We start from the raw sequence: 24,861 nt of genomic DNA on the forward strand, positions 1-24,861 counted from the left end.
ATCCTAAGGCGATGCCTCCCCTCTGCATCTCCTCCCCACTCTGGAAGAGAGGGCTCTGTGGTTTTGTCTCCTTCCAAAGCTGACTCCAAATCCAAATATCCCTTCTGACCTGTCTGAACTGGCAGAGGTTGGGGGGGCATGGAATGGAAGAGTAGTGAGTGCAGGGCCCTGGGGCGAACTTCATTGCACACCTGGAGCCAGGTTTTGTTTGGGAAAGGATAGTTCATTGGATACTTTTTGTCTCTTCCCTCCCCCTTGTTGTTGAAGCTTCCTCAGCGATCTTTAGCCTGTCTATGAGTCAGGGCCACGGGTGTCGTTCCCAGGTCCAGAAATACATTTGAACTTGCTTTTGGAGTCAGGAGGTATATGGGGCTGCTGCTGTTCCATCGTCTCTCCTGGGCTTGGCTGGGCAGGAGGACAGGAGGGCCATATTGTGGGCCCAAGCAATGGGGGTGCTGACCTTCCCAAAGACCGTGCCAATTTCTGGCAGGCAGGACTTGAACTTGAAGGCACTGGCTGAAGAACTCACTGTCCTTGCGCACTGGGATTTTGGCCTTTCCTTGATGGGAGGGATTTTGTCTTCTGCATCTTACGTTCCATATGCCCCCCACCCCACCCTCTTATTCTCCATAGTCATGAACTGGGAAGAGGCTGTGGGCTCTTTCACCCATATAAGGCAGAAACAATATATGGTGGAGGGATTGCTAGGCCTGGAGTTGGGAGACTTGGCCCTGGTTCCAGGTCTGCTCCCACCAGCTTTATGAATGGCTGTAGGCCTCAGTAGTCACCATCTGTCAGATGGGTATGAATGATATGATTTCCTTGGAGGCAGGGCAGTGTGCTGAAGTGCCTGGAAGGGGATGTGGTATAGGCTGTGTCCTCCCTATCTTTCTGGGATACTTGGTCCAGCCCCACACCCAGCTCCCACGTAAGGTCTTTTGGTGCTGTGTGGCAGAGGTGAGGGGGTAGGGATCCTGCAAGGTGCCTTCTCCAGCGGTTCTCTTGCCCTAACTGGAAGAGGACATTCAGGTGGGGTTGCCCTGGGAAGTGGGTGTTGGTTAGTCTTCCCTCTTTTTAGAGCTCTCCTTACAGGAAATGTCCCTGGGGACACCTCCCCCACTCTTGCACTGAGCTGGAGGCCTAGAATATTCAGGTATCAGACCTGTTCCTCCAAACCCTCTACAGGCAATAAAGACAAGCACCTGGACTAGGGACCTCGTGCCCAAAGGACTGAAACCTGGGAGGAAGAACATACAGTCTTATAGGTGTGGTTGCTAACCAACTTCCCAAGGCCTCCCATTTACTATAGGAGAGAGTCAAATTAGATTCATTTCACTATGATTTCCCTATGGTACATAGCTCACGATGTGACCCAGAGCACAAACTACGTCCTTGCTGTTAGCTTTTTCTTCTCCCTGAGCCTTATCCCCCAAGGGCTTAGGTGGGTAGAGGCCATGTCACTTCTGATAGCCACCCTGCCCCCCACCTGCCCCCAGTACCCAGTGTGCTGTGCATGCTGAATAAATATGTATTGCTGATGATGGCGTTCGAGGAAGGAGGTTGAAATGTGCTTCCCCAGAGGACTTCTGGGCTTAGAGTTGGGGGAGAAATGGGGTGACCTCATTCGCTCATTCATTGGACAAATATTTATTGAGCACTTGCTTTGTGCCAGGCTCCCTGAATGGCTGCTGCAGGGCTTTTGGGGAGGAAGGGAGTCTGTGTCTCAAAACATCCTCCTCTACATTTTGAGAAGGGTGAAGTTTTGTCCCCGACCCTGTTGGGAAGTGACCCTGTTGGGAAATGACCCTGTTGGGAAGCATTTGCATCTGGGGATCTGTACTGCAAGAGTGCTGTCCCCTGGTTTACTTCCCCAGGCCCCAGAAAACAGGTGGAGACTTTGTGGAAGGCTAGAGGGTTGGCAGGCTGCTAGTTCCCCCTGGAACGCCTCGTTGGTAGGGCTCTCGGTCTCTGGTGGTCTGAGCCACCCCCACAGGGGGTAACAAGGCCGAAGGCAGCTGGGCAAGACACCATGTAGCCTCAATGTCCCACTTTCCCAGCTGAAGCTGAGAATACCCAACAATCACTTTGTGATCATCCATTCACAGTAGCTACTCCTTCCTGCTACGTGCCAGGTTCCGTCTTCACAAAACAGATGTGATTGCTCCTGTAGATGATAAGCCCAGAAATGGAGGCTCAGACAGATCATGTGGCTCATTCCCTGCTCAGCCAGAGCTGAAATCCTAATCTAAAGTTCTTTATGCTCAGCGCTTGTGTTTGTTGTGTTTGCAAAAGGTACTTTTATCGACACTGTCTCACAGTGTCTATAGCAGTCCACTCCTTCCTGACTCTGGCCTGAGGAATGTTCTGGGCCTGGGCTCCTGTGTGTAGCTGGGGCGCTAGGAATAACCATCTTCCCCTGGAAAATTGGGGAGGTGCACCCAAGGCCTGTTCCTTTTAGCCAGCATCCCAGGTGGCCAACTGAACTAGGATGGTGACCCAGCCCTGCCAGGGGATGGCCTGGGTACAGCTGGTGTTGTTCCTGGAGGGGGGGGGGGGAGACACTGTAACCCTTGGCAACAGGGAGGGAGGAAAGGGCCTCATACTCCAACCCTGAGTCATGGCCACCCCAGGCAGCCTGGGTTCAGAGGGCAGGGTGCCTGGCTGCAGGCACAGTGACCTGGAGATCACTGCATCCCCCTCCCCCAGAACTGTGAGCAGCCACTTCCCCCACTTACACAGTGATCTCAGAGAGAGAGAGAGAGAGAGGCTGGCCCAAGGCCTTGACCAAGTGTGGGGGATCTTGCTTCTGCCCCGCTCAGCTTCCATTTGGGCTTCTGTGGAGTGGGTTTTCAGTAGAATGGGTTGCAGCTTTGGAGATGCACCTGAAGAGTGCTGAGGGCACCATTGGAACCTGGAAATGGACAGAGGTTTCTAACTGGCCCCAGAGGCTGGTTTTTGTGATTAGGGAAGCAGTGGACTTCTAGGGCAGCAGGAAGGATTAGAGTGGCACACCCAGAGGTGTACTTTGCTCCCCTGAGACTAGAGTCTCAGGAATGCATCTCCGCAAGTCTTACCTGGGGCCTCCAGGAAAGGTGGCTGAGGGAGAGAGTGGGGGGGGATGACACTCTTACTCTGGGATAGGGCGTATGGGGCAGAGGAGGGAAGCAGACAGGTCACTGGGGTTGTACTGATTTATTTCCCCATGCCCTTCGCCAGACGTGTTTGAAATAGGGATGGGATTTCCTTGATCTTGGGATCCCCTTGGTGTCCCCAGCTCAGGCTTGGCTCACAGGGGCTGTTGGGTGACTTACCACCTTCTGCTCTCCCCATCTACTCCCCCTGCCCACCCTTGTCCAAAGAGACACAGTAGCGGGAGCTACCAGATTTTCTTTAACCTTGGAGCCCTCCTCTAGAGGGAGGAGGGAAGTGACGGGATCTGTGCTGGGCTTGGAGCCTGCATCTGGGTCATCTCATCCCTCCCACGCCCCCACCCCACACCTCTGTGAGACCACTTTGCAGGGCATGGAACCTGAGTTCAGTAGACACGCTGAAGGCAATCAGGCCACTCTCATTTTCATTATCCTGCTCCTGAGCCCCTGTAAGGGAGCAAGGCACTACTGCCTGGGCCTCTAACGTGCTTAGCTGAGAGCATGGTGTCTCTGGGGGTGAGGGGGGGAAGAACTACTGATGGAAATGGGTACCATCCCCTGCTAGGGGTTCCCCTTCCTCCAAAAGGCAGCTAGGAGGTTTCTGTGGTGCTCCTGTACCCCCAGCCTGGCCAGCATGCTCTGCCCCCCTTCCTGAGGGTGGGGACCTCCAGGGTGGGGACTAGGCCATCTGCTAGGATTGAGCTGCCTCCCTCTTGCCCTGTGTCTCCCCCACGTCAATCAGGAGGCAGCTTTGGAGGTCCCCAGTCCTAGGACAGTGCATATTCCTGCATATGTGTGTGTGAAAGTGGGTCATGGTCCGGATTCCAGAGAATGTTTTTCCTGGCAGGCCCCTGAGGGGGTGGGGGGGAGGCCAGGAGGCCCAGGCAGGGGCCTGTGCAGCTAGGCAGGCAGAGGCCAGCAGACTGGGTGGTGACAGGGCTGGGGCACTCTGCCAGCACCTCCCAGGCATTGGGGGAGTGAGAGGGGCTGTCACTTCTGGGTGCTGATGGGGGCCAGGGCCTACCCTGTTCTGGTTTCCCAGCCAGGTTGTGTGTGCCGGGGTTTTGTACTGGGAGGAGTCTGGGCTGGGCTCTGGGATAGGCCCAGGTTGGGGTGAGGGCCAAGCTTACACTAACCATCCCTTTGCTCCCAGACTTCAGCTGGCCTTCTTCCCAAAAGTGTGGTTCTCCTATCACTTCCTTTACTATTCCACCTTTGGCAAGTCTACTTGGTAGGGAAAGGACTCTGTTGGAAGGTAGTTACCCCCAAATTATCCTCTGGTCTCTGGTTGAAGTGGGCCAGGGTTGAAGAGGTGATGTCCCAGTCCCTCAGCTTCCCTTTTTTTCTGTCCCCTCCTCCCAAGCGTCTCAGAAGCGCCCCTTGGCTGGGCAACACGTTTTGAAAAGCACTGACTCTGGGGAATTCCTTAACAGATGGCCGACAAGCAGCTCTGTGCTGGGCACCTTCGGAAGTCTCCCTGGGCCCTTCCCTGGCTTCTGGCCTCCTTCTTTGAGGGGTCGGGAATGTCTTCCTCTGATCAATGGAAATGGGGCAGATAGGCCAGCCAGGCTACCACACAGCCCAGATTCGGGGGTCCTGGAGGCTGGCCTCACAGGGCTGTGTCTATCTCATTTACATGGGTTGGCCTGAGCATCAGCATTTCTCAGGATGGGGGCACTTCTATGGCCTCGGGCCCCCTTCCCTCCTGGTCTTTGTTTTTTAAAGATTTTATTTATTCATGAGAGACACACAGAGAGAGAGAGGCAGAGACACGGTCAGAGGGAGAAGCAGGCTCCATGCAGGGAGCCCGACGTAGGACTCCATCCCGGGACTCCAGGACCACGCCCTGGGCTGAAGGCAGGCGCTCAACCACTGAGCCACCCAGGGATCCACCCTCCTGGTCTTTGACTCTGTTCCCTGGTTTGGTCCCTGGGTTTTGCTGAAATCTTATCTGTCACTCATTGGCACACCCGATGTAGCTGTGGTTGGGCCACCCCACCTGCTCCCCAGCATATGCAAACCTCCACCATGAGCCACTGAGCTCCCTGGGCTGGGTTTGTACCTGTCTCAGTGCTCGGCACCTAACAGTCAAGTCCTCGGAGGGGCCAAGTGCTGTGCTGAGTGCTTTACAGGTGATTTCTCATTTAATCTTCACTGTTAAGATTTTATTTATTTATTCATGAGAGACACACAGAGAGGCAGAGACGAAGGAAGAGGGAGAAGCAGGTTCTCCACTGGGAGCCCGATGTGGGGCTTGATCCCAGAACCCCGGGATCTTGGGGTCTAAGTCTCCAATGTGGAGCCCCAGCGTGAGCCAAAGGCAGACGCTCAACCACTGAGCCACCCGGTTGCCCTGTTTTTCTTATTTTCATTCTACAGACCTGGAAATGGCTCAGAGGCATAGGCCCTGACCAAGGTCACAAGCTGGTCAGGGTGGAGCTGGGATGTCCACTGTGGGGCGTGTTCACCTCCAAGCAAGGCTCTGTAGTGCCTCAGAGGGAGAGCAGTTGGGGCGTGCTGTCCCACAGTTGTCTGGCTGGGCTGAGAGAAGGGTGAGGAAGGGTAGGAAGGGTCTGGGTATGGTGACTAGAGCTTGGGACACCCACCTCCCACTCCAGGTTCCCCAGGAAGTGGTTGGTGAGAGCTGGAACGGTCCCGGGGCCTCATGGGTATCGTCGGTGTCATGGGTGTCTCAGGGCGCTGGAGCGGGAGCAAGGAGTGCCAAGGTGGCTGGGGCCCTCTTCTTCTCTACTCCCTGTCAAAGCTGAGGAGCTACTCTTCCAATGGCTTCTTAGCAACCCTGGTGCGGCTTTGCATAAGCAATGAGGCTTCTCCAGCTTGCGTGTGTGTGTGTGTGTGTGTGTGTGTGTGTGTGTGTGTGTGTGTGCATAGGGCAGCACAGTGGTCTTGGGGAGGTGGGGCCCGCCTTCTGGGGGCAGCTTGTCCCTGCTGTATCTGGCCTCTTCCTCACTCCCTCTTAGCTCACACAGCTGGCCCGTGGCAAGTGGGGGCAGGAAGGGGAGAGTCAGCAGGTGCCGGAACCACTGAGATGGCCCCAGCTCACCCAGAGTGATTCCATGTTCCAGTCCCTGGGACCGAGTGCCCCTCCCTGAAGTCCTGGTTCTGATGGCTGTCCTCCCTCTGCTTCTGTCCCTAGTTCTGGCACAAAGCATGCTTCCACTGCGAGACCTGCAAGATGACACTCAACATGAAAAACTACAAGGGCTATGAGAAGATCCCCTACTGCAATGCGTGAGTCCTGCCTCCCTCCCTCCCTTCCCCCTTTCTCCTGTTCCCCGAGGCTGCCCAGCACTCCTGCACCCTACCTGATAAGCACTCGTCATGCTTAGTCCTCACCTCAGCAGAATGAAGTAAGGGCTGCTGATATGCCCATTTTACAGGGAGGGAAACTGAGGCTGGGGAAGGGACTGGATTTGCCCCAGATGATGTGGCCGTGAGAGGCTAGTTCAAATCCAGGCAAGCAGGTGAACCCAGTGACATTCTGGTCTCTGCGAAGCAGGCCTGACCCTTCCATTGCACCCCGCCGTGCGAGAGGGGCCTAGCCTGGTCCTTCAGGGGACTGTCCTCTGGCCTATTGTGAGAATTGTCAGTTTTGCCTTCCCTTGGTTTTGCCTCCCCTCATCTCTCTCTGTTACCCGCCCCCTGCCAGAGGTTCTGGGTACTAGGCTCTGGGGGCTTCCGGCTCTAGCACTTCCCGGTGTTGATCCCTTGAGAACTGGGGGCAATGTTCAGGGGGTGCCCAGCCTGGGGGCAGATCTCTTCCCTCCCTGCCTGGTGAAGGAGGCTGTGGATTCCAGTGGAGTTGGCTGGGGCTCTGTTTCTTTTACACTGGGACCTGCAGCCTATCCTGCTGTGAGGAGAGAGGGAGAGGTGGGGAACTCACTCCATCCAGGACACCCCCCTCCGGTCCCATGCAGTTCCAGAGAGCACACCACCTTCCACCTGCATGTTGACCTCATATGTAGCAAGTTGACTTCATCTGTAGCAAGTGTAAACCCAGTGTGGGGGAGGGGACACACACACACAACCTCCTGGCACCCTGCCCCCTCCCCCCTCCCGCTCTCCTAGGTGAGGGCTTCAGAAGGTCAAGTCACTAAGCAGTGGCAAAATCAATATTCAAAGAATCCAGCATCTGACTTGAGTCTAGGCTTTTTCTCAGTCAGGAGGCTCTCCGAAGCTGAAGTTTGCCAAGGAGGGCAGCGCTGGGACTTCGCTAAAAAGGATGGGGGGCTTAAACCCCTTTGAAAGGCAGTCTCTCCTTTACGGCACCCCCAGTGCCCTCTTAACACCACAGTGTCATCTCCCTGGGATTTGAACCTTCATTAGGCACCTACTGCCTGCCAGCTGCTATGTGCCAACCGGTGCCAGGTGCTGGGAAAGGAGATTTCTGACACAAATCTCAAGCCCAAGAAGCAGCTTGGATATTGTCCCTTCTGTGAGGGACTGGGGCACCAGAAGGGTGCCCCCGGGTAGAAGGAGGGTCACAGCTCTGTCCTGGCTCCTCCTTCAGCTGCCTCTGCTCTTCTATTAGCTTCCACTGATCCTCTTCCCCCTACCAACCCCTCCCAACCCCCCCAAGGGAAATGGGACATTCTTAGGATTCTTAAAGGCTCACACAAGCCCTGATTCTCTGCCACTTCCTCCCTCCTCCCTCCGCTGAGGAGTGGGGTGGGGTTCAGTAGAGCCCAGAGGCTGGGGCAGCTTAACCCCTTCAGGACTGGACCACTCAAAGCTAGATTCTGGGCTCTGAGGCTCCTCTGGGGGCAGCTGCTGAGCCTCTGCCTCTCTAGGCAGAAGCGTGGCCTAGCCCAGAGCCTGGTGGGTGGGCACAGACTGATGCTTACTCACGTCTTTTCCTAAGACTCTAGTAGCCTAGAATTCAGTGAGCATTGGGAGTTGGTGAAAGAAGTCAGAGGTTTGTCCTTGTTTTCTCTGCGTTTTTTCAGCCTGGTGCCAGAGTCCCAGCTTAGCTCTTCTAACTTCTTCTGGAGAGGCTGCAGCAAGCAGGGGGGCTGGGGGACTCCTGCAGGTGTTGGGGTCTCCAGGAGAGGCAGGAGATGAAGCACCGCTTCCGGGATGTTGCTTCCAAACTGCCCAGGCAGAGGTTCCTGGCTCCCTCACCCCCACCCTGGCCATAGGAGCAGGTTGGCCCTTCTCTGTTTCCCCAGCCTTTACAGCCCTAGCCTCTGCCCAGTTGACCTTTGGCTCAGCTGGGATGTTATCTAGGGAGGACTCTGAATCTAGGGAGACCTCCGGTGGGTGTGTGGCCCAGCAGGGCCTCACTTCAGCTGGGAGTGAGCAGAGTAGCACTTTGCCCCAGGCATTCACATTCCCTCAGTGAGGGCGACTGCATCGCTGTAGAGCAGCTAGTCTGGGCCAGCAAACCTGACATAGCGAGTCCAGAATAAGCCAGATGTAGTGGGCCTGGCTTGCGAGCAGTACCCTCTGGACTTGTCTGAGCTTCAGTTTCTCCAGTTACAAATTCCTACCCAGGGGTGCTGGCCCCTAGACCAAAGAGTATGAGCACCTGCCATGTGCCATGTGCACTGGGCTGATGTCCCCTCCTCATTCCCTCCTGTGTCTTTTCTCCTCTGGCCCCATCTTCCAGTGACATTCAGGTTCCTGAGTCGTGGGGCTTCCCAGGGTGTAGCTTTGCCCCCACTCCCATCCTGGCCTCGCTTTGTAGACCTCAGGCCTGGCTTCCTTCCTTCTCAGCAGTACCTCCTGCTCAAGACTCAGAGGGACCAGTAATCTCTCCTGGCCCTTTGCTAGGAAGTTGGACCCACTTGGTGAGTGAGTGTGTGAGTTTGGCGTGCAGGGAGGCTTCTATGTTGTGCCTATTTCTGGCCAGTCTCTGAGCCAGGATCTTGCAAGGGGGTGGTCAAGAGAGAAGAAGGCTGTCTGTCATTCCCTGGTAGCTTCTCAAGACTGAGATTTTAATATTTTCTAGAAAGTGACTGTAAGCAGCAAAAAGGCCTCTTCAGTTTCTCTCCTTGCACCAGACTTGTTTTGGGCTTAGCCAACAGAGAGAACACAGGCTAGAGCTCACAGCCAGCCTGCTGGGCCATCATGGACCCCCACAGACATGCCCTTAAATGCATACCTGGTGCGTATCCAGACACACACACTTATTTGGGTGTGGGGCCGGGAAGAAATGCCAAGTCAGACTGAAAAGGCTGCGTTTGTGTTCACATTCCCCAGGCACAGCCATCCAGGCATTGCTGTGGCAAGGTAGAGGTGCCACTTTTGCACCATGGCTGGTGGTGCAAGAACCACTGTCAATCAAGTTCTTTGGTGAAATTTCTAGATAAGTGGAGTGAGTCTGCTCCCTCTGTTAGAGGAATATTTATACCCTCCATTTTTTGTTTTGTAAACTACCTTTTCCGAAAGTGTGGCTGATGTGCTATGGGCTAGCACGCACAAACCTGCCCCTTTGTCTCCATGCAAATAGTCTAGGAGTGTGGAGGTCAGGGGTGGGATGGGGGTGGGGAGAATGTGGCCTTTTCCTCTCTCTTCGGGGCCATGAGTTAATGTAGCCTGCACACCTGAGGCAGAGATTCAGACTAGGGGAACCAGCTTTTGGGGCTGTCAAGTGTGGGGGTGGACATGGACAAGGCAGGCCAGGGAAGAAAGGGGGCACACTCAGAAGCACCCTCCCCCTCTTCACCGCCTACAGACTTCCCTCCATCCTTCAGTTTCCTTGAGCTAGGTGGTGAAGGGCTAATGAGGATGGAGATGGCTCTGGAGAATAAGGGACTGTCATCCTGCTCCTTCCCTCGGGTCTCAGAGTGTGTGAGGCCTGTGCTGGTGAGGTTGGGTGCTCAAAGTGTCCCTGGATTCATTGGTGGGTAGATCCAGGACTGGGGCCTGGGGCTTTGCTGCTTCCCTCTTCCCTGCCTCTGATGGGGAGAAAATGGGATCTGATGTCCCAAGGAGTGGGTGTAGCACCAGGAGTGGGAGTGAGAGGATGTGATGCGAGTTGGGGAGGGAGGAGGCAGGCTCAATGGGGCATCCACATGGCCAGATGCAGCACTCCCCTTCCCCCCGGGCCACCACTCTCATCCCCAAAGTCTTACCCTCAGAGATGTTGGGGCCTCAAGGAAACTCAGAGACCACTTTGTTTCTTGATGCCTCCATTTTATTTTATTTATTTTATTTTTTTAAAGATTTTTTTTGGGATCCCTGGGTGGCACAGCGGTTTAGCGCCTGCCTTTGGCCCAGGGCGCAATCCTGGAGACCCGGGATCGAATCCCACGTCAGGCTCCTGGTGCATGGAGCCTGCTTCTCCCTCTGCCTGTGTCTCTGCCTCTCTTTCTTTCTCTCTCTGTGACTATCATAAATAATAATAAAAAAATTAAAAAAAAAATAAAGATTTTTTTTAAGGATTATATTTATTTATTCACGAGAGACACACAGAGAGGCAGAGACACAGGCAGAGGGAGAAGCAGGCTCCATGCAGGAAGCCCGATGCGGCACTCGATCCCAGGACCCTGGGATCATGACCTGAGCCTAAGGCAGACGCTCAACTGTTGAGCCACCCAGGCGTCCCTGATGCCCCCATTTTATTTTATTTTATTTTTTTTTGGTTTGATGCCCCCATTTTAGAGATGAGGAAACTGAGGCCCAGTTTGCATGCCTTACCCAACTTGGCAGAATCATTTTTCTTGGTGTACTGCCATTGGGGACAGCTACCAGCTTTGATTTTTCATCTGGTCTCTGATACCTGAGGGCTGGTAAATTCTTCATGTCTGGCCTTGATCTTTCTGGCTGCTCATTTTTTTCGACTGGTCAAACAGTGCTTCCTTGTTGTCTCCTATCCCCACCATTTCAGCCCCTCAGGCCTGGGGGACTGGGGAGAAACTGGGTTAGAAAGTAGCCCTCCCCGCTGGCCCGTGGGCAGCCTTCCCAGCAGGGGAATCGGCCGCTCCTTCCAGAGGCAGGATGCAGGGGCTATTTTTTTTTTTTTCTTTTGGTAAAACCAAAGGCTCCTTGTTGCTTTTGTTGATGTATTTTTGTTCCTCCCTGAACAAAAAGCTGTAGTTTTTGAAGGGGTCCAAGGCTGAAAGGGGCAAGGTTGCTTGTAGAAAGGGAGAGCCGGGCTTTCTGGTCTATTCTAGCTTGGCCTCTGGAATGCAGCTAAGGGCAGGAGCGGGAGTGGGGCCGTGCCCTCTAAGCTGTCCCTGTCTCCAGTGTGCCTGAAGCCTGAGCCTGGCAGCGTCTCTGCATCCCACCTGTCCTCATAGTCCTGATCAGGAAGGTGACTCAGAGGTCCTCAGGGAAAGCCCCTGAGAGGCGGAGGACCCTCCTCCTGCATCCATGTGGGTCGTTGGCTGGACTCTCGAGATACCTGCTTTAGAAAAGTTTTAAGGAGTAGGTGGCTTCGGCCTGTCTGCCTGCCTTCTGACCTCCAGAGGGTCTCTCATGATGACCAAGCTGGGGGAACTGGTGGGGTTTGAAAGATAAAGTACTTCATTCTCCACCCGCCCTGCCAAGCACATCTTTCCCCAGAGCTCTGAGAGCTGGGGGTGGACTGGGGTCCATCTGAGAGAGATGTCAGCCTGCCCCTAGATGCCTGGGCACTGGTGGGGAGGGGCGAGTGCACGGGGCAAGGTCTTTGTCCTTGACACTGAGCATCAGCTTCTTTATCTGTAAAACAGACACAGTGATAATACCTGCCTTTTCTAACCCAAAGCCTTGTAGCAGATTTCACGAGAGAATGTGCACAGGATACAGTCTATCCAGAAGTCACTTGGTGTTCCTCTAGGTTCTCCCAGAGGCCCAGGCTGCTGCCAGCCACTGCCTGATTGCCCTGCTGATCCCTGATCTTGCCCTCATGGATGCTAGATCCCTTTCCCGGCAGCCCCCTACCCCCACCCCTCCCCAGGCTTCCTGCCCTAGTGGACTTGGACAGTCTGCATGTCTCCCTCTCCCCCAGAGCAGCTGATACCGCAGTCAAAGGTGGGGAAGGGCGTCAGGAGAGGGCCCACTGCCTGGAATGATAACAAGGGGCTGGTGCAGCCCGGCCACCAGAAAGGACAAAGAACAACCATGCTTTGCACCCAGCTCCAGGTAGGGTTGGGACACCCAATTCTTCCCACCCTGGCTCCCTGCTCCCTCACCATGGTCTGGCCTGTTGGTGGGGCTGGGGTGCCAGCAGGGTCACTAGCTGGGGTGATGACCCCCCATCTGCCTCAGCGCCCACATGGGCAAACACACACACATCTGTTCGCCGACCGGAATCTGAGGGTGATGGGTGGGGAGAGCTTCAGTCTGAGGAGAGAGGGAGGCAGAAGGTGGAATTCCCAGCAGCTTCTCCGGAAGGAGGTCAAATCAGTTGCAGCCCTCTTGGAAGGCAGTCATGCTGGTGGGGGAAGGGCACAGCACCGACATTTGGGGTCCTCCCCCCGAAACACAGTGTCTCCTGTCGTCCTCACTGCCACGGTCTCCAAGGATCCTGCATCCGTAGTCTCCTGGTTTGGCCCTCATGGGCTCCTCTGCAGCTGAGGACACCCTTGCCGTGGGCGCCTCCCCCACCCCCACAGACTCTGTGTCTGCTGCTCCTGCCTGGAGCTGAGGATGGGGTTGCTATGGGAACCTGAAGCGCAGTGAGCAAGGGAAGGGAAGGGAAGGCGGGGAAGGCACGGTTGTCTCGCCAGGGCTGGGGGCTGTGGGGAGGGGATGGGTTTGACCGAGCAGGGGGAATAGATATCTGCCTGCCTTCCTCCGGCCCACGGTTGGGTCTAGGAGGTGGGGTAAGAGACTGGAGGTTCTGGAGCCCCACTATAATCTAGTTAATCTGATGCAGGATTAAAATCTTCCCTACTTCCCCCCCTTCCTGCCAGATTAAGCTGCATGCGCATCTAGGTTCAGCTCCCCTTCCCTTCTGATGGGATTGGCGTTTTGGCCACGGGGTGCTTAGATCTGGGGTGGGGGGTGGTGGTCATGATGGTTCCAAAGAGAAGGTGAAACACCTGGCAGTATCATCAAGAGACACTTGCTGCCTGTTGGGGTGGATCTCCCGATACCCTTCTGGTGCAGTGGCAGAGATGCGTGAATGTGGCCTGGAACGCGTGCTGTCGGGTGTGGACCTGCTGGCCGTAGGCGTCTAGGAGACACGCATGGTTGCAGAGGGCCCATCTCTGTATTCACTGCGTGTGAGGAACACGGCGGCATGTGTACACCGTAGGAGCCTCAGAGAACTGCAGAGTGGAGGGTGCACGGCAGGTGCCTGCGTCTGGCTGTCCTTGGACCACCGGAGCTGGCACTCCATTTTCACCTTGTACATTCAGGCACATGGGAAAGCCCAGGTTTGCAGACTGGCTCCAGAGCATGCGTGTTTGCTGAGCCCACCGGCCACCCTTCCCCACCAAGTGCTAAGCAATGCCATCGTGGAACAGACCCTTCAAGTCCTGGGCCAGAGCTGCCTGGGGTGGGGGTGGGGGTGTCTTCCCTTCCTTCCTCTGGTGTCAGGACCTTACCTCCCTCCTCTGCCACATGAGTCTCTACTTACAGGATGCTCTTCTCACCTCCATGACACCTTCAGAAGGACTCTGATTTGGTGGGAGGGTCATCTCTGAAGCCTTCCCTCCCGCGACCTTAGCCATTTCTGCTAAAGATCTTACTTGGATGCCTCCTGCTATTCTCTTTCTGGTATCTGGGAACAGACTCCCAATGACCCTCCCTTTTTCTGGAACTGCTAAGGAATTTTGAATGGAGCACCTCACCTGTGGGTGGCCCTAGCTTCCTGCAGCTGGGCCAAGCCTGGGGCCTGGATCCATAGCCCTAGCCCCTCATTCATCCATGGGCCATTTCTGTTGCCAGCTGCAGGCACCTGTGTTTATTTTTCTGTCCTCTCCCTCTGCTGGGATTGCTGAAGGCCTGAGCTGATGTGGGAGGGAGGACCCAGGAGAGGCAGTGGAGGCTGGGAGTGGGGTACAGCCGGAATCACCTCAGTCCAGGACAGTGAAACTAGCCCAGGAGGAAAAAAATTTTGCTAACATCACCCAGGGGGTCAGTGGCAGGGCCAGAGCCCAGCGCTGTGTGCATTCTAGTCACCCTCCCCTCCCTAGCCACCTTGGTTTAGTTCTGCAAATCCTAAGTCTTCCCCTTCACAAGTGGTGGCCTGGAGGGAAGTCCTGTGTTCACAGGTACCTCTGGCTCAGCGTGTTGCCAGCAAGAACCTTCCAGCTTTGGTGAGCGCACAGTAGGAGGGCAGTTCATTTCTGGCTCTAGGGCGTATCAGCCAGCCGGGGTGGAACATACCTAGAAGAAGGCTGAGGACCTTCTTCTGTGAATTGGAAATCCGCAGGTGATCATGGTTGTGGTGAGGTATGGTCACCCAGGCCTGCAAATGACCAGACGGCCAGACCTCAGCTCCTGCTCAGAGAAGCTGCTCACCAGTCTATGAACTATTTGGAACTTGTGTGGACCCGCAACCGTGTTACATAGCAGCACATACCCACAAACCAGTGACTCAAGGCTGCCTGTCAGTAGCTGGTTTGCTGAGGGACTTGCTCATGCCCCAGTGGACATAGGAGACTCGAGTTCTAGTCTTGGCCTAGAACAGTGCAGTGCCTTGTGTGACATTCATTTATCCAACAAACATCTGTTGAACACCAGCTACTGTTCTAAGGAGTTTGGGATAAAATAGTGGACAAAAGAGACCAGAAACCTCTCACCTCAGGGAGAAGTAGAGAGAGGACAAGAAACCAGTGTGATAAATAAGTTAATTATGAAAACGGTGAAGTGCTAAGGGCCTGGCACCAGCACACCATTTCCTCCTCTGGGAAGTGAGGGGGCACTCACTTGCCCCCTCAGGTGAGGTCCTTGAGGCCCCCTTGTGATCCTGGAGGTCCCTGCAGGCTTGGCGTTGAGGGCTGCCCTGGCTCCTGGTACCTCCAAGCCAGCGCTCTTTCTGGGGAACAGGCTTCCGGTCTGTCCTGTGTCTGGAGACTAGAGGGTTTGGTACAGGATGCTGGGCCCTAGGGAGATTGGGTGCAAATTTAGATGCTACCAGTTACTGGCCCTGTGCCTTGGCCACATTGTTCAACTTGTCCAAGCCTCAGTTCTCCCTTCTGTCAGAGCAGGAAAAGAGGGAGTTTGTGGGGATTTGATGAACTAAGGCACCAGGCGAACATCAGCCTTTCTTATAGTGTTATCTGTCACTCGGGGGCCTCAAGCTGATTTTCTGACATCATGCTAATGTGTCCCCACCTTTCAGTTGAGTTAGACCTTGTCAGCCTCTTGAAACACCACTCCGGATGTGTGCATTTTCTCTCACCACCTCCTCCAGGAAGTCCCCCTGGATATGCATGTCCCATTCCCCTTTACTACTACTTTTTTTTTTTAAGTTTTTATTTTAATCACATGGTGTTCATCAGAGGTTCCTGCCCCTTCCCCAGAGTGACCTCACTCTTTATTTCCTTCCTGCAGACACTACCCCAAGCAGTCCTTCACCATGGTGGCTGACACCCCGGAAAACCTCCGCCTCAAGCAACAGAGCGAGCTCCAGAGTCAGGTGAGGGGGCGGGGTGGCACTGTGGCCTGGCAGGGAGGGAGGCCTGTTGTAACCTCTGCATTTGGCAAGGGTTCCTTCCTCCTGTGGTTACTCAGCAAGCCCAAGGTGCTGAAATCCTGGCACTTGCCTTGTCTCCCTGCCCCCACACCCCTGCGCCTGGTTACTTCATATTTCCTGATTTTTATCAAAGAAGTGGAGGAAGGCATGCTCCCTCCTCCTTCTGCCTTGGAGAGATATGGATATCTGATTCTGCTCCAGGAATTCTCATGGGGCTTCTAAAGCCTACCTCCTCCAGGAGGGCCTCCCTGTCTCCTACTCTCTACTCATGCCCTCCCTCAAAGGACAGGACTCACCTCTCCAGGCTCGTGCCAATCTGAGGTCAGCCCACCCTTTATGGCCATGTCTCCGAACCTCCTCCACCCTTCAGAGGGCAGGCTGTGGAGGGGGCCTTGCCCTGGGGCCTGTCCCACCTTTGTCTCCTAGGGCTTGGTTTTTTTTGAGCACCTGCTTTGTGGGGAGTGATGCCTGCCACTGTCGCAGGGGAGAAGATGGCCTCTTGCCCCAGGAAGGACCTGGTCTTTAGTGAACAGCGAGGAATAAGCAAAGAATCCAGAGCCTTGGGACCTGAACAGGTCCCTCTGCCTGGAGTTGTGGGTGGGCTTCTGGGACCATCCTGGCCCAGATAGGTGGTGGGGGATGGGGGTGGGTTGAGGCTCTGGCAAAGACCCCCCACCCAACCAAGGAACTTAGCCAAGTGGACAGGGTGCCCAAGGCCGGGAACATGTTGCAGAGGAGCCACCTGGGTCACAGAGGGGGATCTCTCCTAATCCCTCCAGAGTGGGATTCCTGCTGTCTGATGTTAACATGACCTCTTGGGGTCCCTGTCTCCCAGGAGGTCATGGGAAGGAGAACCAGCCCTGTGCTCTCGAGGGCTTTATGTGCATTCTCTCATTGACTCTTCCTGGCAGCTGTTTTTCCCCTGGCGCAGATGAGGAAGCAGGCCCAGAGACATGAGGGGACTTGCTAAGACCATATGGGTAGTAGGGGTAGAATGATATGAACTGCTGTGGTATCAAGCGCCTCATGCCCTGGGTACCTCGTGAGCCTGTGCAGTTGGCAGCGTCAGTACCACTGTAGGGCTGAGGGAAGGGATACTGCTGACCTTGAAGGCTGGCTTGGCTAATTCTGAGACTTCTGTTCTTTCTAATTTTCTACCCAGCTCCCTAAGGAGAACTTATCTCTACCTTGATAATAAACACAGTAGTTCCTGGTACTAGTGAGAACTTTGATAGCTTAGCAAGCACTTTTAGTTACTTGGCCTCATTCATCCTTGACCCTACTCCAAGGTGGGTGTCAGAGGAGGGACTGACGCTTTGCCTGTTGACACGCACAGTAAGTGAATTTTCACATGAAGTTTCCACTCCCAAGTACAATGACCTTGACCGTGTTACAGTCCCGGCCTGACGTTCAGGCGTGACTGAACTGCGTGACCTCCTGTGTGTCCCACAGCAGCCAGAGGAGCAAGTAGGAGAAGCTGTTTTCTGTCGGCCGCAGGTTACATCTGCCAACCCGGATGCTGACCTGCTTTCCGTGGAACCTGTAGTAAGGGGGAGCCGATATGGAGTCCTGACCTCTGCTGGCTGAGGAGGCCAGGGTGGTCCAGGAGGCAGGAAGAGGGACTGAGGCAGCCTGGGGCCTCGGGCTGGTCTGCACAGTGAAGATTTCGGTCAGACCCTAGCCAACAGCTGATGAGTGTCTGGGACTCCCAATCCTGGTCCCAGGGGGCCAGAGGTGGAGGGGGCTCCCAGGGGTGTGCAGGCCACAGGATCCAGGACGACCTATACTCACCCCCACAGCTTGAGGGGGGCAGTCAGAACCCTGAGTGCTGGGGGCCCCACCAGAGGGACCTGGAAGAAGAGGTGTGGGGAGGGGACCTCTCAGGTCTTTGAAAAGGTGCAGGTCCCACAGGTGCGAGAGTGTGTGCATACTCAGGCAGAGGCAAGGGCAGGCCTGCACATGAGCGCGCGCGCGCACACACACACACACACACACACACACACACACACCCCTATTCTCAGGAGGAGAAATTCAAACCCTGTTAATTTCCTTAGCCTTTGGCAGCACCACAGAAGCGTGGTTGTAGCTCTTTTTGCAGGTGGAACTAGGTCCCCCAGGGGTGGGGTCTGTAGGAGGAAGCACCGGGCTCGGGCTCGGGCTCGGGCTCGGGCTCGGGCTCGGGCTTGGGCTCAGGCTCCTGAGTTCCCCTGCTCCACCTTCGCTCCATCCCCCCAGGACCTGGCCTCTGTGCTGCTTGCCTCCCGGCTTCCTGGGCCCCCCTGTCTTTCAGGAAGGCTGAGGAAATGGCGAGAATGGCAATCATTCTCCATTAGGTCCTCACTGAGGGCCAGGCCCTGACTGCATATAATCCTTGCAACTACCTGATGAAGCAGGGATTTTTTAATTCCCATTCTGCAGATGGAAACACAGATTTAGATAGGCCATGCCACTGGCCCAGAGCCCAGTGACAGAGGCAGATTTCAAGCTCTTTGCTCCTGCCAGTTCCGTAGCCTGATGTGGCTGGCACCCAGCTTTACTCTCAGCCCACAGGATGCACGGTTACCGATGGGGGGAGAGGAAGAGAAAGACAGGTCGGGGGCAGGAGGAGAGAGAGAGAGATTGAGAGAACTAGAATGCGGATTCCTAGGCTCCACACAGGGGTTTCTGGTTGGCAAGTCTGGGCCATGCCCAGGAATCTGCATTTTGGCTGTCCTGGTGATTCTCATGAGCCTTAGGGACTTACTTTGAGAGACTTCGAGCCGGGGCTGAGGGAGCAGGCAGGGAGCTGGGTGGAACTGACCTGAGCTCGCCTTGCTTCTGCTCTGAGTGGAGTCAGGGCTCTGTGCCAAGGACACAGCCCTAACCTGCAGCTGGGCTCCTGGGGCTGGGGGCTAGGGTAAGGAGGGCGGAGGCCAGGGCCCTGTCTTCTTTGCAAGCCTGGGTCTGTCTTCCCTCTGCCTTGCCCCCAGCTCTGTGTTCTGTGCCTGGCTCCTGTCCTCTCAGAGGACATTTTTCCTCCCCGGGAAAGTGGGGACAGCAAACCCCCTGTCGCCTGGAGGCTGGGGGCTGGGCTGATGCGCTGAGGTTTGGAAGGGCTGAGTGGGCCCGGCCGGGGGTAGTGACAGGTTCTGGTTCCTGTGGCTGCTGTGGGGGGCAGGGCTGGCTAGAGCAGTATGTGGCTGGCGGGAAGGGAAGTGGGAGCCTCCTCTGCCTACCCGGCCCCACCCCACCAGGGTGTCACTTGGTCTCTTTCCAGAACCCCTTCCTGGCCTCATGGGTGTCTCAGCCCCCCTCAGTCTCTGGAAGCTGCCAGTGCTATTTCAACTTTATTTGTTTTCCTGTCTCTAGGTTGGTTCCCAAAGTGGTACTTTGGGTGTCTGGGACACCTGGAGCCTCCTCTGCGGGGGAGGTAACCACAGAACTGACCAGAAATGACCCTCTGGGTGGTCCTGCCCAGGCCTGGCTGAGGCAGGGAACTGGAGGTTGGGGCCCAGCTGTACTCTCCTCGCAAGGCAGCTCCCCTTCCCCTGCCGGACCCAGGCTGAGTAGAGGCAACATCGTTGGGGGGAGTCTCAGCTGGGAATGTCTGTGTGGCCCCCGAAACCCAGGCAGAAGTGCAAGGAGAATGCCTCTTTCATTCTTTCCCCTATTGTCACACTCTATGGCACTGTGCAATCCCAGACTCAGGACAGCATGATCTGTCCCAGCACTGCAGGCGACATACTTGTGTCACTCCGACCTGCCGGCTGAAGGTCAGATCCTGGGTCTGCCACCACTAGCTGTGTGACTTTGGGCAAGATATTATACCTTCCTGAGCCTCAGTGGCTTCATCTGTAAAATGGGGATTACCTTTCTCCAAAGGTGGTCGTGAGGGGATAGTATGTATTATGTAGAATATATGACATTATGTGTTATGGGGAATATTAGTATATCTTAGGCATTAAGAACAGTTCCTGGCATAGAGTCAGCGCTCAATAAACGTTCACTCTTAACTATTCTGGAAAGGAGAGGAAATGGAGCCTGGGCACAATGGAGCTGCAGAATAGACTCTGACCTTTTGATAATTGCTTCCAGCACTGACTTTTTTCATTCGTTCTCCTCCCCATCTCTAATTTTATTTTATTTTATTTTTAATATTTTATTTATTGATTTGAGAGAGAGAGAGAGCTCATGCACACGAGCGGGAGCAGAGGGAGAAGCAGGCTCCCCAGAACAGGGAGCCAGAGGCAGGACTCCATCCCAGGACCCCTGGGATTGTGACCTGAACGAAGGCAGATGCTTAACCGACTGAGCCACCCAGGAGCCCCTGTGTCTGTCTAATTCTAAAGCTGATTTCTTTTTTGTTTAGAAGGGGCTAAGTTACATAGTATGCAGGCCCAGCACAGAGAAGGCACATAGGAAGTGGAAATTATTGGTATTGTATTTTTTTTTTTAAAACGATTTTTGTTTTTGTTTTGTTTTGTTTCATACTGGTTTATTTAGGAGAAAAGCCTTTTTTTTTTTTTTTTTAAAGTCATGATCTTTCCTTAGGTTAGGTCAGCAAAGCAGTTACTTTCTAAATTCTAAATTACACTTTCTAAATAGTCTGTTCTGATATTTTGTGTCTATTCAGTCCACTCATCATTCACACTGCAAACATTTATTTGTACCTACTTTGCTGGGGTAAGTAATGAACAAGATAGTCCCAGGGAGCTATTAATACAGGTGCATAGAGAAAGTAGAGTCTCACAGGCAGTGTCTGTGGGGTGGGAGGAGCCTCGGGCATCAGACTGGGCCCTGCCTTGGGAATTTTCAGGATGAGAGGCCCAGGTGTGGAATCATCCACCCACAGTGCAGAGTTGCATCCTGCCCTTATGAGCAACTGGGTTGAATGACCTTGGGCAGAGTCCACCCCACATTACTGGCTCTCTACCTTTTACTTCTGCCACCCACTCCAGCACCAAAAGGCCTCTCAGAGACTCTCACCTTGATTCTTCATAGTGAAGGCTGGCAGGTACTTAAAAATGATCACAAACTCTAGAGCTGGGTGGGTTTTTTTGTTTTAAAGATTTTATTTATTTATTTAACAGAGAGAGAGAGAGCACAAGCAGGGGGAGCAGCAGTGGAAAGGGAGAAGCAGGCTCTCTGCCAAGCAGGGAGCCCGATGCAGGACTGATCCCAGGACCCTGAGATCATGACCTAGGCCATAGGCAGACTGACTTAACCGACTGAGTCACACAACCACTGCTAGGTGGGTTTTTAGAGAGCAACTGGACAGCCCCCCACTCAGGGATCCAGAGAGGGGGACTGACTTGCCTAGTGGCACACAGCACAAAGGTGCTGAGCCCCGAGCTCCCTCCATCCTTTCTGTCTCCATTCCACCCCGGCTCCGCCCTATCTGGCTGCCTGTGCCAGGAGTGAAATGAATTCTCCGTCCCCAGTCCCCAGCAGCGGGGGAGAGGCAGTTCCTGAGCCTGGGAACTAGCTGATGTCATTGTCGGGTCGCCATGGCAATTATTGCCCTGGATTAGGGGCCTGACCCTTGCAAGGCCAGGAAGTGGAGGAAAGAGTGGGGGTCTGGCACTTGTTCAGCACTTTAATGTTGACAAAACATTTCCACACTTGCCCTTATCAGGAGGTGGTGAGCCCTTCCTTAACTTCACGATGCTCCAGGATGCATTTGCTGTGTTTGAGCCACCGTCTTTTGGCTGCACCATTGACTGGAATGGGTGGTACTATCCCCATTAGACAGATTGGGAATGGAGGCTCGAGAGGTTGTCATTTGCCTACGATTGCTTGGCAGGTGGGAGGCTGAGCACATGTTAGAACCAGGTCCCTCTGGCTCTTTGCCCAGCTTGGCGATGGGAAGTGCCCCCTCCCCATGTTTTAACTGATTCCTGTGACGACCCTTTTACAGATGAGGGATCAAGGCCAGAGCCCCTGGATTTGGAGCTTCTGCACCTGGAGCTACATTTTTCTGACTCTAATGCCTTTCTTTCCTGAAGAGTCTCCCTGCCTCCAGTACTGCTGTTCCAGGGCTTCCTGGAAGAGCTGATGCTGGGAGGGTTGCAGGGAATCAGTCCTCATATTTACTGCCTTAACTTCTAGTCTGATGGGTTATACATCCAGGCCTTTGTTTTCAGTCTGGATCAGAATAAAGGAGCTTCAAGAAAAGAAAAGAAAAGAAAACAAAAGAGCTTCTGAAACCTTTTAGGATATAGAACCCCATGGGTGGGTAGGTAAGCAGGGCTCTAGAGGGTGAACCAGGACCTCTGACCCTGGAGCAGTGCACAGAGGAACAGACAGGCGTGGCCGCGGATGCACACATTCATGTTGTCAGTTAGGTCAGGGCGCAGCTCAGCTCAGCCCTGTGGCCAGGTGACTCCCGACTCCATGCCTGAGAGCTGCCTGGGTGGGTGTCCCATCCTGGAAGCTCCCAAGGCCCTGGGCTTCATGTCCTGGGCTGACCTGCCTCCAGAATAGTGCGGCCCCCTGGAGGAAGTCCAGGCAGCTGGTGGGATTGGAACAGCTGGTTGCAGAGGAGGACGGTGAAGTCTCTGGAAGCCAGGGAACAGTTGTCTGTCCCATGGGCATTTCCAGCCTCCATTCTGTTCTTTAAAACTCCCAAGGGGAGAACAGGATATTTTTCATATTTCAATTCCATTAGTGTTCGGGAAGTCCTTTCTTATGTCTGACTGGCATTCCTCTGGCACTTGAGTTTTTGTGGATTTCTTAGAAGAGGAAGGCAGTGGTGGAGTTGTAAGCGTTCTTCCCTGGAGATCGGAACCTTGTCCTGAAGTCCTGTCCGTGTCCCACCATTTCACCCCCTCATGTGGCATTGACCTCAGAAGCGGGCCTGGCAGGCTCCAGGAAGCCATCGGGCCTGTCAAAGGCTCATTGATGGAGTCCTTCCGAGTGGCTGTCTCACCGCCCTCCTTTCTGGGTGCCAGCTTTGTCCCTTGGCACAGCCTTCACTCAGCTGGTCGCTTAAAAACTCTTCCAGGCTCTTGGTTGGTAGGGCCACATCCTGGCTAGGGTGAGGCCTGGGGCGGTCTTTGGGAGCTCTGGAAAGAACCTTCTTCCTCTCGCTTTCAGGCAGGATAGGCCGGCAGTGAGGGGTCAGGAGTCAGGCAGATGAATGTTTGCACCCTGATGGCTCTGGAGGTGTGTGGCCAAGCTCTGTGACCTTGGCAGTGGACTTCGCCTCTCTCTGGCTCAGTTTCTTTATCTGTAGAATGGAGCTAATACTAGAATACAGTAAGACTTAAATGAGATGATTCATGTAACGCACTTGGACTCAGCATGCACTGAATACGTCTTAATGGGTTATTGTGGGTGGCCTACCGTTTTTTGGCCAAGGCTCCCGCTCTGAGTTCGGGGCTGGGCGGTGGATGCCATTGCGGGGGGATTTCCTTCCTCCCAGCTGCTTGCTGCCTCAGAGGCGGCCACAGGCCGAGGCCCTCTCTGCTGGCCCTGTCTCCACTCTAACCCGTCTCCCCTGCTCGGCCCTCCAGGTGCGCTACAAGGAGGAGTTTGAGAAGAACAAGGGCAAAGGCTTCAGCGTGGTGGCAGACACACCCGAACTCCAGAGAATCAAGAAGACCCAGGACCAGATCAGTAACGTACGCTCCCCTGCCCGCCACGGTGCCCACGCTGACCCGCCGCCCTCCCTCCTCGCCCCCTCCCTGCCGGCCTGGCAGGCGTGAGAGAGGCCGGTTCTCCGCTGCCCCTGCTCTTCTGGGCGTGCCTGGGTGGCAGCTGTTTGAGCAGAGGGAAGAAAAGGTCTGGGATTCCCAGAAGCTTTTTTTTCTGTGTACCCTCATATTTCTCTGCTTTACCCTGGCATTTCTACCATGAAAGCACTATTTTTTTTTATGCAGTGGTGGGGGAGGGTGTACAGGGAGGGCCTATGTGCTAATCACTCCCCAGCCTCTCTGAAGTTTTTCTGTTGTTTCCCCCCCGGCTATGGTGGGTGTCAGGGTCCAGGCTGTTTTGTCTAAGCACAAAAGTCATAACTGGGTGGCAGGAGTAGGGTGGGGCCAGCTCCCACCCCCTCCCCGCTCCTGTCTGTCTCTGGGTGCTGATATTGCAGTATTTCCGCCCTCCCTCGGCCTCCACCCCCACCTCGGCTTGCTCTTCCTTCCTGTGTAAAAACCCCAGCCGGCTTTGCTGGCTGGCCCCATACCCTCTGGTCTGGCCTTCCTGGGCTGGGGATGGTCAGCAGTGTCTGCCTATGGCAGCCCTGGATATAGAGTGGGCAGTAGATTGATGGGACCATGGCACCTGTGGCTGGGGATAGGAATTGGTTTCCTGCTTGGCAGAGCCACGGACTAGCAGCCCATGTGTATCTGGGTTCGTGGGGAAGCTCTGGGGGGTTTTGGGCATGTGGGGGTGGAGACTTGCTGTGAGCCACAAGCACAGAGCATGGGCTGCAGACCCGTGACCCAGAGTCCTGGGGTACAGAGTTGCAGCATGTGGCCAGCCAGCCTCTACTGGGAGGTCCTACAAATGGAAGCCTGGGCGAACGATTGCCTTTATGTCTAGAACAGAAGGGAGTTGGCAAGTTGGCCAATGTCACTGAGGGCCTGGGTTTCAGGTGGTCCACCTGGCACCCATCCCCAGGATCCACATCCCTCCCCATTCCTCCTCCCCGGCCTGAGGTGTGGGGGTGGGGAGAGTGGGGGTGGGGGTGGGGTGCTGTGCTCCACAGTGGCTCAGGTGGGTTTCAGAGTCTAGGCCAGGAGAACCATGCTCAGGACCCTGGCTTTTAAACTTTGCAACCTACGATATGAAGTACATTTCACTTTAGTGACCCTCCAAACAGGCGTGCTTATTTATTTAGAGAGAAAACCAAATCAAAGCTTTCATGAAAGAGCCCTTACTACTTGGAGAGCCTTTAGATATTTTCCATTCTATTTTATTTTGTAAAGATGCCTATTGCAGACTTAACTAAATGGGTAGCTAAGTGGGTTTTGCAACAAGACTGTTAACCTATAGTTTGAAATTTGTGGCTTGAGGAAATGGGAGCGCTTCCCTTGGGCTAGGAGGACTCTAATTCACCCTCCTCAACACACACACACACACACACACACACACACACACACACACACACAAATAAAGCCTGTTTCAGTTGCTTCT

The 24,861-nt window shown here is 54.7% G+C and overlaps 1 protein-coding gene across 3 annotated transcripts in view; it reads left to right on the forward strand.

The window, feature by feature from the left end:
* Positions 1-24,861, forward strand: part of LASP1 (LIM and SH3 protein 1) — a 52,058-nt gene that overhangs the window by 13,404 nt on the left and 13,793 nt on the right. For all 3 annotated transcript variants that reach the window (XM_077853025.1, XM_077853026.1, XM_077853024.1), the window contains exons 2-4: positions 6,307-6,401; positions 15,603-15,687; positions 23,238-23,345. In XM_077853025.1, coding sequence (XP_077709151.1) covers positions 6,307-6,401; positions 15,603-15,687; positions 23,238-23,345 — 288 coding nt within the window. The remainder of the gene's footprint in view (positions 1-6,306; positions 6,402-15,602; positions 15,688-23,237; positions 23,346-24,861) is intronic.

This window comes from Canis aureus, chromosome 16 (assembly GCF_053574225.1).
Source record: "Canis aureus isolate CA01 chromosome 16, VMU_Caureus_v.1.0, whole genome shotgun sequence".
Taxonomy (NCBI): Eukaryota; Metazoa; Chordata; class Mammalia; order Carnivora; family Canidae; genus Canis; species Canis aureus.